At 37.4% G+C, this 17,704-nt stretch overlaps 3 protein-coding genes across 5 annotated transcripts; 1 reads left to right on the top strand and 2 right to left on the bottom strand.

Annotated features, from left to right (window-relative positions):
- The first annotated feature begins 575 nt into the window (after positions 1–575).
- On the top strand, positions 576–6,923 carry LOC137719660 (uncharacterized). 2 transcript variants are annotated; one of them, XM_068458697.1, is made up of 8 exons: positions 576–979; positions 1,199–2,291; positions 3,518–3,935; positions 4,252–4,396; positions 4,515–4,630; positions 4,750–4,828; positions 5,554–5,787; positions 6,289–6,923. In XM_068458697.1, the coding sequence occupies exons 1-8, from the start codon at positions 977–979 to the stop codon at positions 6,637–6,639; spliced, it is 2,439 nt and encodes an 812-aa protein (XP_068314798.1). In that variant the 5' UTR covers positions 576–976; the 3' UTR covers positions 6,640–6,923. The 2 variants fall into 2 exon arrangements, with proteins under 2 accessions (XP_068314798.1, XP_068314797.1); XM_068458696.1 differs by having other exon boundaries at positions 576–2,291.
- A 536-nt stretch (positions 6,924–7,459) lies between these two features.
- On the bottom strand, positions 7,460–9,810 carry LOC137719661 (ATP synthase subunit d, mitochondrial-like). 2 transcript variants are annotated; one of them, XM_068458699.1, is made up of 6 exons: positions 9,562–9,810; positions 8,996–9,077; positions 8,186–8,250; positions 7,955–8,041; positions 7,754–7,866; positions 7,460–7,643 (listed from the first exon to the last, which is right to left on the bottom strand). In XM_068458699.1, the coding sequence occupies exons 1-5, from the start codon at positions 9,730–9,732 to the stop codon at positions 7,765–7,767; spliced, it is 507 nt and encodes a 168-aa protein (XP_068314800.1). In that variant the 5' UTR covers positions 9,733–9,810; the 3' UTR covers positions 7,460–7,643; positions 7,754–7,764. The 2 variants fall into 2 exon arrangements, with proteins under 2 accessions (XP_068314800.1, XP_068314799.1); XM_068458698.1 differs by having other exon boundaries at positions 7,460–7,866.
- A 3,333-nt stretch (positions 9,811–13,143) lies between these two features.
- On the bottom strand, positions 13,144–14,543 carry LOC137721539 (LOB domain-containing protein 1-like). The gene is made up of 2 exons (XM_068460631.1): positions 14,145–14,543; positions 13,144–13,750 (listed from the first exon to the last, which is right to left on the bottom strand). The coding sequence occupies exons 1-2, from the start codon at positions 14,505–14,507 to the stop codon at positions 13,421–13,423; spliced, it is 693 nt and encodes a 230-aa protein (XP_068316732.1). The 5' UTR covers positions 14,508–14,543; the 3' UTR covers positions 13,144–13,420.
- Positions 14,544–17,704: the final 3,161 nt, after the last annotated feature.

The raw sequence follows: 17,704 nt of genomic DNA, 5'->3' as shown, positions 1-17,704 counted from the left end.
CATCCGGTAGATGATGGGGGTGTATCATGAGTATGTACTATAGTTTTTGCCCACTTATTAGTATGTAAGTATATATGTTTTTTGAACAAATGATATTACTTACAATAAAGGGGAGGGATGAACTTAACCTCATAATGACTAGCAATAATGTGGTTCGAATTCGTCTCTGACGAGAACCGAACCTAAGACCTTTCACTTATAAGTGAAGAGGAATACTATTATACTTTAGTACTAAGTGGTAGTATATAAGCATATAAATTAACGATAAACTATGAGAGTTTATGGAGATGTTCATTTTGGGGAAGTATCCTTAACATTTTTGCTCTACTTATTATAATTGGATGATTTTAAATTTTGAAAATTTGGATCTATTAATTATACAAATTTCGAAAGGTAAAATCCTTCATCAATGATTAGATAGATTGATAAACATTACTGTCACCGACCAGTAAATAAAAATATTCTCTTATCCGTTTAGCAAGATTACAACAGAATAACAATAAATAATGAATAAACAAAAAATATTAAAAAAATGCAAAAAATTAAAATTAAAATTTGCAAAAAAAGATAGGCCTGGTCTTTTGCTCCCTCTTGTTCTTCACTTTTGGTTTTGTTTTTGTACACTTCTTCCTCCTCCTCCTCCTCTATCCGCAACCAATTCCTCTCGCTCCCAAATGAAACGCAGATTCTGTCCAAAACCATCAAAATCTGCAGGCTTTTTCTGAATCGGGCACCCCTTTTCTGTTTTGCGCACCCGCTTACTGTTTCATATGGCTTTCAATCCGTTTCTGCCATGCAAAAGTTGGCTCTCTGCACTCTGAAGGGTCGACGAGAAGCAAAAAGTGGAGGGATTTGAAGCTGATTGGAGAAAAATGGAGCAGCCCATAATGCGCGCATAGGGTTTCCGGCGTTTCGGATTCAACAGTCGGTGCACCGCTTCGTATTCGGATCTCATCCGGTTGGTCTACGGTGCTGTATGGTATAGTTCTTTTACTGTATGCTGTTTTATGGAATAGTTTAATCGGTTTTTGCTAAATTTGGAAGAAAGTTTGTGCTTTTTTTGTATGTTTGTGCATGTAACGGTGGTTGTGGTTTGAAGTTTGGTGGTTCTATATATAGGAACTGAGAGAATTTTGAAGTTTTGTAAGTAATGTTGTCTGCGAGTGACCCAATTGAATCGTTTTTCAATTCGATTCAGCTGGTTAAGGAAAGGCTTTCGCCGCTCGAATTGGGCATTCGAAAAGCGGCCAAGGACTTCGAGTGTAGCTGGGCAGGGCATAAGAATAAGGTAAACGCTGCTGAATTTATTACTCAATTCAGTGGTGGTGATAACAATGGTAAAGTTAAGATCTTTGGGGGAAAGAAGAAGGCTGGTGAGTGTGTCGCAGTTGGTGACGAGAGAAAGAAGGGAATGTTGGTTAAGGTTCCGATAAAAGCGTTATTTGGGAAGTTTTCGCCCAATTCGGGGAATGGAAATCGACCTGAGGTGTCGGATAGTGGGTTGAGAGAGAAGGATTGTGACAAGGAGGATGGGTCTTGTGTGAACTGCATGCAGTTTGCCGTCACTTGGTCTGTGTTAGTTAATAGTTTTGTTCAGGCATTTCCAGGTCCGTTCAAATTGGGTAAGAAGCGGCTCCAGAAAATGAGCAACGACGATAAAGTGTGTTCTTGTAAAAAGCCAAAGGTTTCGGGTGACTTGAAACAGAGGGAGTCTAAGGAACAGAGTGTTAAAATGATTCAGAATGAAGCCATGTCACATAAAGAAGGAAAACATGTATCACTAGAATGCCTTATTGGTTTTGTTTTTGATCAACTTACCCAGAATCTTCTGAGGTTTGATCAGGGTGTTCAAGAGAGTGATTGTAATATTTGTGACACTTCCAGAGAGCCGCCTTCTTCCTCTCAAAATGATCATTTCAGGGTGATCACTGGTTTGTTTGAAGGTCAAAAAGCAGATGTAAATGGGTTGTGGGGAAACTTGAAGTTTGCTAGAGTTGGAGGAGTGCCATCAGGCGTTGTTGGAGTATCCTCTTCAGTTAATGAAGAGGGTGATGAGGATGTTACTGCAAGTAACCGGGCAGAATCAGCTGGCAATTCACCACAGAAGCTTGCTAGTGATTTACTTAGTATTCCACTATCAAATGTAGAGCGTTTGAGATCCACGTTATCCACTGTTTCATTGGCCGAACTAATTGAACTTGTGCCTCAGCTGGGGAGACCTTCCAAAGACTATCCTGACAAGAAGAAGCTATTCTCCGTCCAAGATTTCTTTAGATACACAGAGTCTGAAGGTACACTGTCTTTGGTAACTTTGGGACTTAATGCTGATTGTGGAAATGAATTTTGTTTTGCCTAGAAATTAATGCTTGTTTTTGTCTTTTTCTGAATTGAATTTGTAATATACAAGCTATACGAAGATGTTAACTTGTTCATTTCCGAATCTGTCCTTATTATCGAAGGAGCCTTTATTTTGTCCACTGACCACTTGCACCCTACTTTTCTCTATGTAACTGATGCATCTGATGCACCGGATCAGCTGAACTTGCCATTGGCTAGGATTTATTGGTAAACAAAAGAAGATATTTCCCTGTTGTGTATTACATGCATAAATAATCTCTTAGTCAGGCCGTTTCTTACTGAATCCCGTCTAAGAATTTATTTATTTTCCACTCATAGTAAATAAGCATGTGTGTTTCTGTATTGGTGTTCTGTGAAAAATTTAGCTATAAGATTCTTTGACACAGTTTCTTTAGTGAGAAGACGTGTTTTAAAGTTACAAATTGATTGATTCAAGATGTTGCTGGATTTCAAATACGATCTTTAATCACTGTGCCTGTTCTGCAATATGTTTATCAGCGATGTTCCCTTTCTATTAGCTCTAAACACACAAAAAAAAAAAAAAAAAAAAAAAAAATCCTCTACTGCCTACCATGTTATAATTAGTGGAGGAGACTTGTAAGTTTAAGATAATTTGTCTGAGGATGATCTTGTCAATGCATTGCTAGTCATAAAAGAAAATAAGGTAGTAAGAAACCTGCCTGATACAAATCTAAGAGAAGTCTATTTTCAACTTTGTCGAATTCATATGAGCTTTGCATGGGACAAAATATATTTTCACATGATACAAGCTCCATAAGTGAAGGCCATCACAACCTGTCCATCCAATATCTTACTTAGGAATAATTGTCAGGGCATCAACTATCATGAAGGTACGTAGAGCATTGATGGATCCAGATATATGGTATGATAATTAAGGATGTGTTAATATTTGTCTGAACTTCTGAGAATGCCAACAAAATGCTTACACTTTTCAAGTGACACAAAGAGCATAGCGTCCATAAACTTCCATTGGCACCTTTGAGTGAGAGATAAAGTAATTATCACTCATCTTTACCTAATTGCTATAATTCATGGTAGTGATGAGCTCCTAAATAATTTGTTTGTTTTGCCTCATCGAATACATTCTTTTGCATGTAAATTCTTTAATTAACACATTTTACACCATGAATGTGTCTAGGAAGGAGATTCTTTGAAGAACTGGATAGAGACAGTGATGGGCAAGTCACTCTGGAAGATCTCGAAATTGCAATACGAAAGAGAAAATTGCCACGGAGATATGCTCATGAGTTTATGTGTCGTACTAGAAGTCACATATTTTCAAAATCATTTGGTTGGAAACAGTTTTTATCCTTCATGGAGCAGAAGGAACCAACCATTCTGCGAGCATATACCTCTCTATGCCTGAGCAAGTCTGGAACACTGCAGAAAAGCGAAGTATTGGCCTCACTTAAAAATGCAGGACTTCCAGCTAATGAAGATAATGCTGTTGCTATGATGCGATTTCTCAATGCTGATACAGAAGGATCTATTTCATATGGACATTTTAGGAATTTTATGCTCTTACTCCCTTCTGATCGACTTCAAGATGATCCTCGGTAAGATGTATTTCTCATTCAATTAGTTTCCTTTTTAAGTTCAGCTGATGTCAGACTGGTTTTTCTGTTGAAAACGTTCCATGGTTCGTTCTGCCTTTTCTGGTTCTGAAATGGCAACTGTTCCATTATTGGTAATTGATACATTTATGTGGAGAATGAACTTTTCAATGAATTAGGAGTAAAGCAGAATTAATTGAAATTCAGAAATAATATCCATGTGTATATATTTAAGAAATTACCAGTTAGCTAGTGCCTAGTGTACACAAGTTAATGGGATACTCCTAGCTGACAGTAACTTCCTTCAAAATACATACAGGAGTATCTGGTTTGAAGCTGCAACCGTTGTTGCTGTTGCACCACCAGTGGAAATACCTGCTGGAAGCGTACTAAGATCTGCATTGGCAGGGGGCCTTGCTTGTGCTCTATCTACTTCTTTAATGCACCCAGTTGATACAATTAAGGCAAATTCTTTGTCCTAGGAACTTGTGCTCATGTACTCGGAGTTAAAAATTTCTGTAATTGGTGATGCTTCTCTTTGGTCTTCTATCCTAAAATGCATCATTTCTTTATGTTTGGCAGACTCGAGTACAAGCATCAACATTATCGTTCCCCGAAATTATTTCAAAGCTTCCGCAGATTGGAGTGCGGGGATTATACAGGGGCTCAATTCCTGCAATTCTTGGACAGTTTTCAAGGTTTTTTTTTTTTTTTTGCCCCCTTCCCAACCATAACAGTATCATGATGAATCAGCTATTTTAGCTAAACTTTGTGTAATTCTCCACTTTCTGGCTGATTTTTTATTGTCACATTACAGTCATGGCCTGCGAACTGGGATTTTTGAGGCAAGTAAACTTGTGTTGATAAATGTTTCTCCTACGCTCCCAGATATACAGGTAATGATTGTTATTCTAATCTTATGTTTTTTTTTTTTTTTTTTTTTTTACCTCTCTCCCTTTGGGTACTAGCATCATACTTCCATCATGCCTCTGAAAAGACATTAATATCTATTTAAACGAATGCAAGTTCATTTTGTCTGTTCATTTTTTTCCATTCGTACTAATGATATCAAATTATAGTTTATTTGTACATCTCCACAATTCTCAAGAAGGCTTCATCTACTTAATATTATTGCTTTTCCATCTTAAGTAAGAACGGCTTCTTAAAAAAGTAATTAACTATCCTACTTTGTAGTCTGAGAAAAGTTAAGTATTATGTCTTTTTACATTTTTTCTTCTTTGTATGGATACAACTATATCAGATAGTATGATGTTCGCTACCCAAAGTAAAAAAATGTAATAAGTATGGCTCTGTTAGAGCAGCTTCAACCGGTAGTTTCCCCATCCTTATCCAAACCTTAGTACCCTTTGAAAATGGTTCTCATGCTGCTGCTGGCTTGCTCCCCCCCACCTCCCTCTTCATTCCCCCTTACGGGCATATGATATGCAGCCTATGCCCAACCAAAACAATTGAATTTGAAGTGTGTTGTAGACTGTAGTTGAAAGAAGGGAAATATGAATTTGAGGTGGGTGGTAGTGGGTCTGTCTCTGTCATGAGTGACTCTTTTTCTGTTAATGCTGTTTTGAAACTTGATAAAATCTCTTTTCCGGCATCTCAACAGGTTCAATCTCTAGCATCATTCTGTAGCACATTTTTGGGAACAGCAGTGCGAATTCCTTGTGAGGTGTTAAAGCAGCGGTGTCAGGCTGGCCTTTTTGACAATGTCGGGGAGGCTCTTGTGGGCACTTGGAACCAAGATGGTCTTAAGGGTTTCTTTCGTGGGACTGGTGCCACTCTTTGCCGTGAAGTTCCATTTTATGTCGCTGGCATGGGGCTGTATGCTGAATCGAAAAAGGTACAGTATTTTCATAAGCAACCTTCCTTTCTAGCCACAAAATGTATCTCGCTCTCATATTCTAAGATCAGGGTTGTTTAACCTTGCCATGAAGCCTGCTACTCAAATTGCCTAAGTCGCATCCCTAATATACGAATAAAAAAGTTTCAAAATTCATTTTGGGAGAAGGCAAAGTTTGGCTATAATATGCTCATCTTTTTTATTCAACTACCTAGTATAACTGGAAAAGGAAGATTGTGAAATGTAATGTGACTTGACAGTGACACAACTGATGCCCAAATATGAGTTACCATGGCATTTTGGGCAACGACGATAGCTAACAGCTGTGCATTGATGCCATGAGTTCCGGGTTTTGGTCTTCTAAAGTGTTGTTCCACTGCGAAATCGTGTTCTTCATATCAACAAGAAATTCTTTATTTTAATAAGCTCACTTTGTTTTGAGTGTAAATAATGTAATATATTGCTGGATTTGTTCATTAGTTGACTGTTTTGCTGTTTCAGGCTGCCCAGCAATTTTTGGGGCGGGATCTGGAACCTTGGGAAACAATTGCAGTTGGGGCTTTATCTGGCGGGTTAGCAGCCGTTGTCACCACTCCCTTTGATGTGATGAAAACAAGAATGATGACCGCTCCACAGGGTCGACCTGTATCAATGTCAATAGTGGCCATCTCTATACTACGCCACGAGGGACCGCTTGGCTTATTCAAAGGAGCGCTACCAAGGTTCTTTTGGATTGCTCCGTTGGGTGCCATGAACTTTGCTGGCTATGAGCTTGCTAGGAAGGCGATGGACAAAAACGAGGAGATAAACAGCGAGCAGCTCCAACAAAAGAAGGTGGTCGGTAGCGGATAAGCGCTTTTTTCTTTGAAGTAATGAGATTACTATCAACCGATTCATCTCCCAGTCATTTGAAATTAAAGCAATTATATGCTGCCGGAAAATTTTGACTTTCTTTCCGAATTTACGAGCAGCATTTGCTTGAAATTTCCATCAGTCGACATACCTACCTTTCCGTTTTTGGGGTCAGAAATTGTAATTCCTCAGGTTGTCTTTTGAACTTTTCTGGTCTTCCGGCGATGACCGTGAAAGTACAGTTGACGTTATTCTGTACTTAATGGATTATTCACAGTTTTGTACGATCTCTGCAGTTAGTACCTTCCTTCTCTCTTTGATTTTACATTTAACCAGAACGTCTAAATGTACATGCCGTCTTCCATAAATGATGGTTTTCTTTTATTGCTCTATCTGTTTCCTTTTGTACGGACGAGCAAGGTCGAAAATTCAAAATTACATCAATGTATGACGTACATTGCTGTGGATATGCACTGCATACAATGCAACGTATATTATACATTTGTATGCCCAGGAGCAAACCCCGGGCTAAGGGGAATGTATACTATACATTGATGCGTGGCCTAGGCGACAATGCAAAGGATTACTAACGTCAAATGTAACAGTAAGTTGCCACCTTTGAGTTTGGAACCCTGAGCAGACTGTTGGGTTCCCCAAGTTTGAATCTCCTCTTGAGAAAAGCAGTACGGCTGAACCTATATTGTCACGTCTTCACGCGATTATAGGCACGGAGAGAGCTTGAAGGTTTCAGGCATAAAATTGAACCGGAATCAGGCCCTACAAGAGCCTCCCCTTACAAATCCGATGGAATACAAAGAAATCGACGAAAACTATATTCGACTCATTTGTAATTGGGGAAACATTGAATCCATAACACAACTCTGGATACAACAGAAGCATTCCACAATCCGGATACTGCCGTTATGTAAATGTAACGAGACGGATTTGCCTACTGGGGAACACGCCCTCTTGAAGGGGTGCTGTTGAAGCTCAAATTCGTCAAACTGAAAGGAACCAGATTACAAAGAAACTCAATTTGGTTATCCTTATTATTAAACAAAAAGGGGGTAAATATGACGCGACGCGTTCCAGAAATATTGCCTAACATTGAAACTTTGGATGTCATCAATAGCCCCAGTAGTCATTTCGGATTTCATCGTCGAATTTCTTCTTCAGCTCTGGATGCTTCTCAAAGTACTCATCTGCAGTCATGGTGCTTATCTTTTTCTGTTGACAAAAAAAAAAAAAAAAATGCAGTGAGAAATCATACATTCTACAAGCACGAGGTTAGCACAGGACTATTTCTATCCAATACCTTCAACTCTTGCACTTCAACTATCTCCTTCTCCAAACGCTCAGACTCCTTCAAAGACTTTTCCTCTGCTTCTTTTAGTTCCACCAACTGTACCCCACAACAAAATATAAAGCACCCATAAAGTTAAAAATGAAGGATAGATGAAGAGAGTTAGAGAGAGACAACAAGAGAGAGAGAGAGAGAGAGAGAGAGAGAGAGAGAGAGAGAGAGAGAGAGAGAGAGAGAACTAACCAATTGATCAAATTTAGGCTTGTACTGAGGAGTGACTGTGTCTACGTACTTGGGGATTTCAACGCCTGCAACAATTTCGTTGTTTTGTTTTTAGAGAAAGAAAAGATACACAAGACATGATAAAGTAAGAAAACTTAATAAGGCTCTCTCTCTCTCTCTCTAGAACACGCATCCATCAGATGACCAATTGTTTTTCTAAAATTGCTAGGAGAAAAACACAACCAAGAGTCCAAAACGCAGTTAATTGCAATGTTACATCACTAGCTAAAAGTTACTTTCCCATAAGACTTCTATAAATCAAGATGAGACCTTCAGTTCTGTACAGGTCATTAAACTCAATGACTTGCTTTTATTAGTCAAAATAGCTTAACTAAGACTCTTTTAGGAGGTGGGTGGATACAACACACCATTCTTATCAACTCAGTTAACTACAAAAGTTTGATAAGGCTCGTCTCAGCAAGGAAGGGTTTCTGATCTATTGTTAACCAATCATAAACATTAAGGAAGTTCGTAGCAAGTAAAGTGTCAGAGAACAAAAAAACTTAATTTCAACAATAGCAATAAAGCATCCTATTATTAGGCGCAAGTATTTCACAAAAGACTGCAAGACAACCACATCGTTATCAGATACCAAAGACCAAGTTTTCAGCTCAAAGCAGAATACTCGCATGATACAAGACGAAAAACTCCCACAACAACAGACCTACGTAATCAGTATATAAGTGCAACCGCAACTAGTGTAATACATGACAGATTCATGGACGCATTATACTAGTGGGATGCATTCATTAATCAAGTCAGAAAACATACTGTCATAAGCCTCTTTGTACATATCCACCAAGCGAGACCCAATTCCTTTCCTGTAGTACTCCCAGTCTATGGGTTCAGGCTCCTGCATACAAATGAAAATTGGTAATCAGAAAATTGAATGAAAATCATTACAGTAATGTCAACAAGTGAAATTAATGCAACCATAGATGCAATAGAAATCTTCAAAATAACACAATTGTGTAAAAATCCATACATAACTTCCACTTCGCCGCAATTTCCCATATAACTAGGTGTTATACACAAAATTTCCAATCCAAATTACCCGAGGCCATCGATTCAAATCAAATTTAACAGCTTAAAAGGCTTACACCAATAATCCAAATCAGTACTCAGCGTAAAAGTAATGAAATTTGACAAAACCGAACCGACCCATTTTACAAATCAACCAAATAACACAGGGAAAACAAACAAAAATCCCTAATTTAACGAAGTACAATCCAGATGAATAAACTTAGAAATGAAGGGAAAAAAAAAAAAAAAAAACAGCTAGAAATCGCAGAGATCTAAAAAAAATGTAAGCGATTGAGAGATGGGTTCGTAGGGACCTGACTGAACTTGGTCTGGAGGGTAGTGTTGACCTCGTCGAAGGCGCGACGAAGAGAGGCGAATTCTTTGCGAGCCTCATCGGAGACGAGGAGCTTGGCCATGCCCTCCCAGTCGATCTTCCTCGAGGCCTTGAAAGCCACATCGGCCACTTTCTTCCCGGCGCCGCTCATTTTCTCTCTCGCTTTCTCGCTGGCCAAACAAATGCGGAATCAGACGATCAGATGCCCCCTCTTGTTGCTGCTGCTTCGGCCGAAGGGAAACGCGCTACTGTCTATAGTGCTGGACCGCTCGTGGCTTTTGGGGTTGGAGTTACAGGTCATGGGCTTTGCTTCTTGTTATTTGGGCCTGGTGGCTTAGTTATGGTTGTGGTTGGTTGGTGATTAATTGGGCTTCTGGGCCCAAATTATTTTACCACATGTTTGACCAAAAAAGTAGATGGGACCTACCAGGACCCATAAACATGATTGACCCTCTAGATTTTTTTTTTATATTAAGGTTCTCTAGATTGTGGTTGTAAACAAATTGGTTAGAGCATATGTGCTTTCGATATTAATCTAGTTCAAATCCTTTTTCTGTAGTCTAGAGGTAGAATATCCCTTGTTTGAAAAAAGAAGAAGGTAAGCTTGAGTTTTTACATGTAAGTTATTTATTTTTGTCTGTAAATCGTACAGAAATACAAAAACACCTTATTAATCATAGAAATCACTATTACTAAGATCTAATGTTATTACTCCAAAGTTGTATTTGACAGGAAGAGAAGAAAATAAAAACAGCTAAGAGAAAACCTAGACGATTGATGGCATGTTGAATATAATTCCTTGTATTGACGTGTGTGAAATTTTCTAAATTATATAGGATTATATTAATCCCTATTAATACATGGGACAATCACAGAGAAGACTCTGGGTCAATTAAATATTCTTTAACAAGTTTTTAGGTTAGATTCTCTCTTGTATGCATAGTCACTGTTCTGCTCCCAAATTCTTCCACCACCAAGTTTTTTTCTATTAAATTGGTGACTCTATGTCATAATATTGATCTTGATCTTTGGCGACTCGAGGCACAAGGCAAGCCAATAGTCGGTCATCAAATTGGGGTGCCCGTCATCCAACGACTACTTCAACACATCCCACCCCACCAAGTCCCTTGTTCCTTCAACGTAAAGTTCTTAATTAGCAGTGTGTTCTGGCAAGTAAACATTGGCCGTACGTAGTGTCTCAATCTTTCAGTCTCATCAGTCACGACAAAGGGAAGTGAGAAAGAAGGTAGACGGAAGTTACCATGATTCATGAAGGTTGGACTGAAAACAAGACTTTATATATTATAAAAAGCGTTATTTGGAACGATTGGATGTAAAGCGTATGAAAATGGTTTTTTGAGCCTGACCTTAAGGGCCTGGGCTCAAACTACAAAGTATCAACGAAAGGGACCCTTAAAATAAAAATGCATCAAATTGTGAACATATAAAGATGATTGTACAGTTGTACTTGACTCATAAAATGTATATTTTGAGCGCTTAAATCTAATTTCCACGTTAAAAAAAAATGTACAAGAGAAATGCATGATAATAGATTTTGAGTAATTAAGGAACGAATACTGTAAGAGTCAAAATGTTAATTACGTGAGTCTAATCCAATCGAGCTTAGTTAACTTACTGTAAATTAGGGTTTCTTGTAATCATATAACCTAGCTTGTATAGCCTACTATGTAAATTTACACATATGCTTCCTCATGAAGAAGAGAAACACAATACAAAAAGGATAGTGTTATTCACACACTCATTTTTACCTCTCATACACCCTTGCTAATTTTTGGCCACTAATCTTCTTCAATTCGTTCAATCCGACTAGAAATTTGAGAAAGGTATGTGAGAAATAAAAATGGATATGTGGATAACGCTACTCTTCAGAAATTCCCACAATCTATAGCACGGAATAGTAACATTGACTTAATTGCTAGAGGCCTTGAAGTTTCATAAGTGATCGTTGACCCTAAGATGAACTCAACCCGAAAGAAAAATATGTGCTAGTAGTGTTTGAACTGTGGACCAAAATAAAATTCTCGAACGACGTTGGGACAGCCGGGAATTAAGGTACTAGACTTTGAATAATGGAGAGTTGGTCTTCCTTAATTCCTAGCTTATAACTATCCTTCCTAGTCTCTTCTCTCTCGTCATCAAATTAATGGTGATTAAGTTAAGTTAACGACCACCACAAGACCGACTATGTATATTTTATATTCCTAAACTGGTCATCTGGTTCACGTTTCTAGCTAGAGACTGTCGACAACATTGGAGTGCAATGCGGTACATTGACACAGGAAACCTAGCATAACTTTAGTTCAACTAGGACCAATCATGAGAGAGATCATATTTTTCTACGAAATATTATCCGAAAGTCTGAGAAATTCTTGTGTACGGTTGTCTCAGTTCTCACAAGATACGAGTTGAGGATGTGGATGTGTGTTCTTTACCTAATCTAATGCTAACTTCTTGTGAAAGAAACGATGCTTGCGTCAGTGCTGATTCTATACAAGAGGTTTTTTTCCCCAATAACAGTTGTAAGTCTCTTGAAATAGTAAGAGCCAGTTATGTACAATGGAATATTACATCATCACGTTCGTGGATATGTAAAATGGAAATGTAATAGTACATCATTCATTCAGGAGAAATGCTAAGGATATTCTCTCAAACTGAGATTTTTTATGGATTCTCTATCACCTTACAGTTTGACGTTAATTCCCGTACTAACATTTTATAACATTGCATCAAAAACATGATAGAGAGTCCATGAACAGTCCTACTCTTGATAGAATATCCTTAGCATTTCTCGTCATCATTCAATATATAGAAGAAATTCAGAGACGGTTTGCTCTTTATTGCTTGACTTTCAGCAAACCACACCAAGGCTTTTTTGGTCTGCTCGTGTGCATTGAAATGGAGGCATGTTCATATATCTAAGCGGCTGCTTCTTCTTCTTTGTTGGGCCTCTGGTCCTCATATACCACTATCCCAAAATACAATGGTGGCCATATTCTTTTCTCCTTGCATTCAGAAACTGGGATATATGTTGATGCATAAAAATGGATCAACGAAGATTAATAGATGAGAGGTAAATCGAATATGCATAAGCAACTGGTGAACTGAACCACTCATAAAAACACAAGATGTATGCGGTTCACCTTAAAGGACTACGTTCACACGGTTAGAGTATGATTTGGTTATGTTAATCAGTGTGATTACATGCTACTGAATTCAGAAATATTCAACCAAGTTTTATTTTGGTCACGTGAAAGTTGGTCATGGAATGGTTAACCACAGTTGGCACTATGTTTCGGGTTTAAATTATTCCTCATTTCTGTAGAGCAGCTTATTCATCAATTCAGTAATATTATCGCTTTTAATGAAAAATAAATAAAAATCATTATGGCATTGTGAGTCTGTGACGTCATGACATCTGAATAGCTGAAACATAGAAGCTGAGGATCAAGGGAAAGTTTGACAATGAAACAAAGAAGACTATTATATCACCATATATATATATATATATATATAAAATTAGGTTACCAAAACATTGCTATGAATTTGATACAAGAATTATTTAGTACAGACTAAGAATAAAAGACATCCCGGTATCCAAAACCCCCTTCCTTTATCTTCCCAATATTACAACTAGAGAAATTTAAAGTTTTACAATAATATTATTTAAAGGGACAATACTATGGAGACCATCTATTTAAACCATAACTCTTACAAATAATTTCTGTAAGCCTTAATTAACTAAGAGATGGTCACTTTATTGGACAATTTTTCCCAAGTATCTTTTTCCAATGTGAAATGATCAAGATCCAAATTACTGTTCATGTCCAGAGAGGCTCCCAAGTCGTGCCCAAATTGTTTTCATCCGGAAAACAGCTTGTGCCATTGCAATTAGACTGTTGCTGCTGCAAAATGGCTTGTTCTTTAGACCGTGTCATGTCCATGCAAATTAGGGCAATCAGATTGCCTTGCTCGCATTGCATGTTCACTAGCTCTGCCTGTGCCTTGGCCAGTTGGACTTGGAGCTCACCGACTTGTTTCTGGAGCTGACAAATTGCTCCGGCGCAGCCATAAACCGGGTCACGAATTCTGGCATTGGCTTCGTAAACCATGCTGCTCACTGCATCTGCTCTGTGAGACTCTGGAATTTCCTGCAAATTTTTCATACATGCAGCTTTTAAATGAGGGTCAACTCAAGGGTATGTTTTAATTGAAGTCTACTATATTCTCGGACTATGAATCTGAATCATTGATAATATTAACTTTTACATGAACGCGTGGTTTAGAAGAAAACTTTGACTCTTTTAAGCAAAACCCAATTCCAAAATTAAATATTCTTACAACAACGTATGCTTTCACATTCATTGAAGAGTTTAATAAAACCAGCAAATTCTACTTCAACAAATGAAAGTTGAAAAAGTGTTCCTCATGACTTTTTTGATATTTCTGACCAAATCCCATGATTAATATATGTATTAGGCAGTTAGTGCAGTAAACAGACGATAATGAAACGTATTATTATTAACCACCTACTGAACTAATTACCTGCAAGAGCTTGATGATGTTGCTAGCTCCAAAGACTCTGTGGGCAATAGTGAACTTAAGGGGCTCAGTAGGAGGGAAGTATGGCGCTAAAACGCACTTCTCCACACACCGGCGGCGAAGAATCTTGCAGGCGGCGCATGGGCTGAGAACCACAGGTGGTGGTGGCGGCGGTGAAGGATAGGTTGGAAATGGATTAGTAGCAATATTACTATTAGCAGCATGAGGAGAAGAATAATTAGATAAGTGATGAGAGTTAGGGGATGGAAATGGTGCAGTACTGGGAGAAGAAATGGAGGAAGACAGAGAGTGGGAGAATGGAGGTGGACTTGTAGGAGTGGTAGTAGTTTTGGCAATGAATTCCATCTCTGTTGTTTTTAAGTGTGCCTTTGCTTTAGTTATGAGGTGCTTTGAGTTATGGAGTAAAAAAGCCAATGGCTGTGTGCACATATAAATAGAGAGCCTTAGAGAGGAGCTAGAGCACCAAGCAGCCTGGAAAATAATACAAAGAGGGAGGGGGTGGGGTGTAATGTCAACAGTGGAAGATATTTTTCAGTGTGATCGTTACACGAGGTGGTACATCACGTGTCATTATACAAATGGTGGGATATGTGTTAAAAAGTTAATAACTTAAAAAATAAAATTTCTCACTATTTACATAAAAGCACATGGTGTACCATCCGTGTTCTCGTCACGATGAAAAATTTCTCCAAAGGTGGAGAGCATTTGTGACGTTAAGGTAGTGAGATGGCGTCATCAGTTTGAAGTCGCATTATTTTTTGGTTCAAGAGAGCAATAAGATTATGTAAATTAATTAATCTCTATTTTGTTTTCTGTCTTTTTCATCCTCTATCTTTTGATAGACAAAAGTCGCATTATTTTTTGGTTCAAGACAGCAATAAGATTATGTAAATTAATTAATCTCTATTTTGTTTTCTGTCTTTTTCATCCTCTATCTTTTGATAGACAAAAAATATATTTTAGTACATATAATAATCATATTATTTGCATATATGGATCCTACATTAATTCATTATTACAAGTAATAATATATCTTTGTATATGAGACATGGTAAATAATTTTTCAAAGGATGTTTCAGTGTTTGAAATATTGATATACACCTGTTTTGAAAGATATCTTGTACTAATTAAGTACATTAAACTTTTGAGATGTAAAAATGAATGAAATTTCTCATATTGACAGATTGCAACAAAATTTAGTCAAAGTAGCACCCCAACAAAACCGAAAATTCATGTAAGATTGGTATTTTCTTCTGAAGAGATTAACGCTCATAGTTCAAGAGAGGCGACCTTTGGGTGCAATCAAATTTGTAAATAAACTCTATATCAAGTAGAAGAAAGCCTTTTTCATCAGAATCTAGCGTACTTGCATATTTTTTGGACTGAGATCATGATTATCGTTCGTGCATGGGGACATGGAAATACCTAATTAGGAAAAAACCTGTGCATCCACACCGCCGGAGCACTGTAACTGACGTCAGATGGAGCACAAGGTAGTGAAGACAACCCAGCTACATGCTAGGGAACTTGCCAACGTACGGATTCAGGCATGCGGTTTAAACAGCAGGCATGACTAAAAATGGCACGAAAAATAAACCCACCTGCTACTTCAAGGACATGCATGATGCATCAATATTCAAAACTAACCTATAAAATAGGTCCAGCAAACCCTAGCTTCCTGGGACCTTTCTGGCTGATATCGGTGGGACCTAGCTAGCTGGTATATACACATCAAATAACGAAATGGCGCTATATTATACATTCTTGAATTAGCTAAAAATACGACGGCTAGCTATATAGGCAAGATTTTGAAACATGTTAAGCGGTAGTCGCGCAACAAGCTAGAGCTAGTACCTAGACGGCTAGGCAAGGTCTAAGTGGAGGTCTAAACGGATAATGTGAATTTAAGTAAATTTATTATATATTATATAAATAAGATTTTGCTTATATTTAAATATAAATAATTTCATCGGGATACATAAACTACAAAACAAAATGACATATAGATTATAATGTATTGGAACATAATGAAAACATGGGGAAGAATGATATAATATTTGTTCATCTAAGTATTCAACAAGTCTCTTATAATTTATTGAAAAAAATAAAATGCCAATGAAAGTTACATATTTTCTGTCTAAGTGAAAGTTGCATCCTAGGCGGGTCTGGGAAGGCAAGGTGGGTGTCTTGGCGGTCTAGGCAAGTGTGTAAGCAGGACTAGACGCCCTTTCTTAATTTTCAAATGCCTAGAAATTAATCAGAAGGATGGCTAGCTGCTTGACACTTAAATGACGTTAGACGAGAATTTTTAAAACAACGTATATAGAAAGTATATGCAAAAAAAGTACTAGATATTGATTACTTATGGGACGTCCTATTTTTGTCACTGTTTCTATGCTGAGAGTATTCATTTACCTTGTATTGTATTGTGATTCGCTAGCACAGTAATTAAGTGCGTCTGTAAACGCTTAAAACATAGTAGCCTATATTTGTTTACATATGCATTCATATATGTGATGACTCACTTCTAGGATTTTAGGTAATCAAGATCCTTAAATACTGTTACCCTATATACACGGGTTCTTACACTAATTAAATACACAGGTAAGTTTCGTGATGCGGCATATGTAATTGACAGAGGGTTGACTCCAATAGCTAGGGATTTGATTGGGTCAGCTAGTTCGAGAAGGTATTGGATGAGAAGCAAGTAGGCTCGTGGGAAAAGAGAAATTTTTAGTTGTAATGGGAACACAAATGGTACATCATGTGTTTTAATAGGAATGGTGATAAATTTTATTTTTTAAGTTAATAACTTTTTAACACACATATCTCACAATTTATATAGTGACACGTGATGTATCATCTCGTATACCAGTCACATTGAAAAATCTATTGTGGAAAAGAAAACGAGACATGGAAAGAAGTTAAAAAGCTATTGCTAATTGGTCAATCGACTTCCAAAAAGTCCAAAGAATGTGACATTTTAAAAGAGACATTATCATTTGAGTTCATTTGTTAGTATTTCTACGATTCAAGTGCCATTTTCTTTCCCTTCACTTGGAAAAAAAAAAAAAAACTAAGTCTTGTAATGCTGCCGTGGTGGAAGTAGTTGGACACCAATGTAGAATTTCTTAACGTACTCATTGCACATTTTATATCTAAAAAATCCACCTTGTTAAGTTTTACTCTCTACCTATTATTTCCCTTAATTTGGCTTTGCCTAACCAAAGCCTTTTACCGTTTAAAGGTCCACATCACTCTCTTCTTTTATATATGGTCAATGCATGTTACAAGTAAATTCACTAATATTAATATATATCAGATTCTTTTATTTCAATTAGTTAATTATATAACTAATTTCTATGCAAGATATCAATGAAAATTAACCAATGAAGTATATGGTGTGCTCAGACAGGTTACCCATATTAGGCATTTTAGGTTCTATTTATATTCCTAAATTGGTGATCAAGTTCACATTAGTAGCTAGTGACTGTCGACAACATTGGAGTATAATGTGGAACATTGACACAGGAAACCTAGCT

The sequence above is a fragment of the Pyrus communis genome, chromosome 16 (assembly GCF_963583255.1).
Source record: "Pyrus communis chromosome 16, drPyrComm1.1, whole genome shotgun sequence".
NCBI classification, from domain to species: Eukaryota; Viridiplantae; Streptophyta; class Magnoliopsida; order Rosales; family Rosaceae; genus Pyrus; species Pyrus communis.
This window is presented reverse-complemented; position numbering and strand designations above follow the sequence as displayed.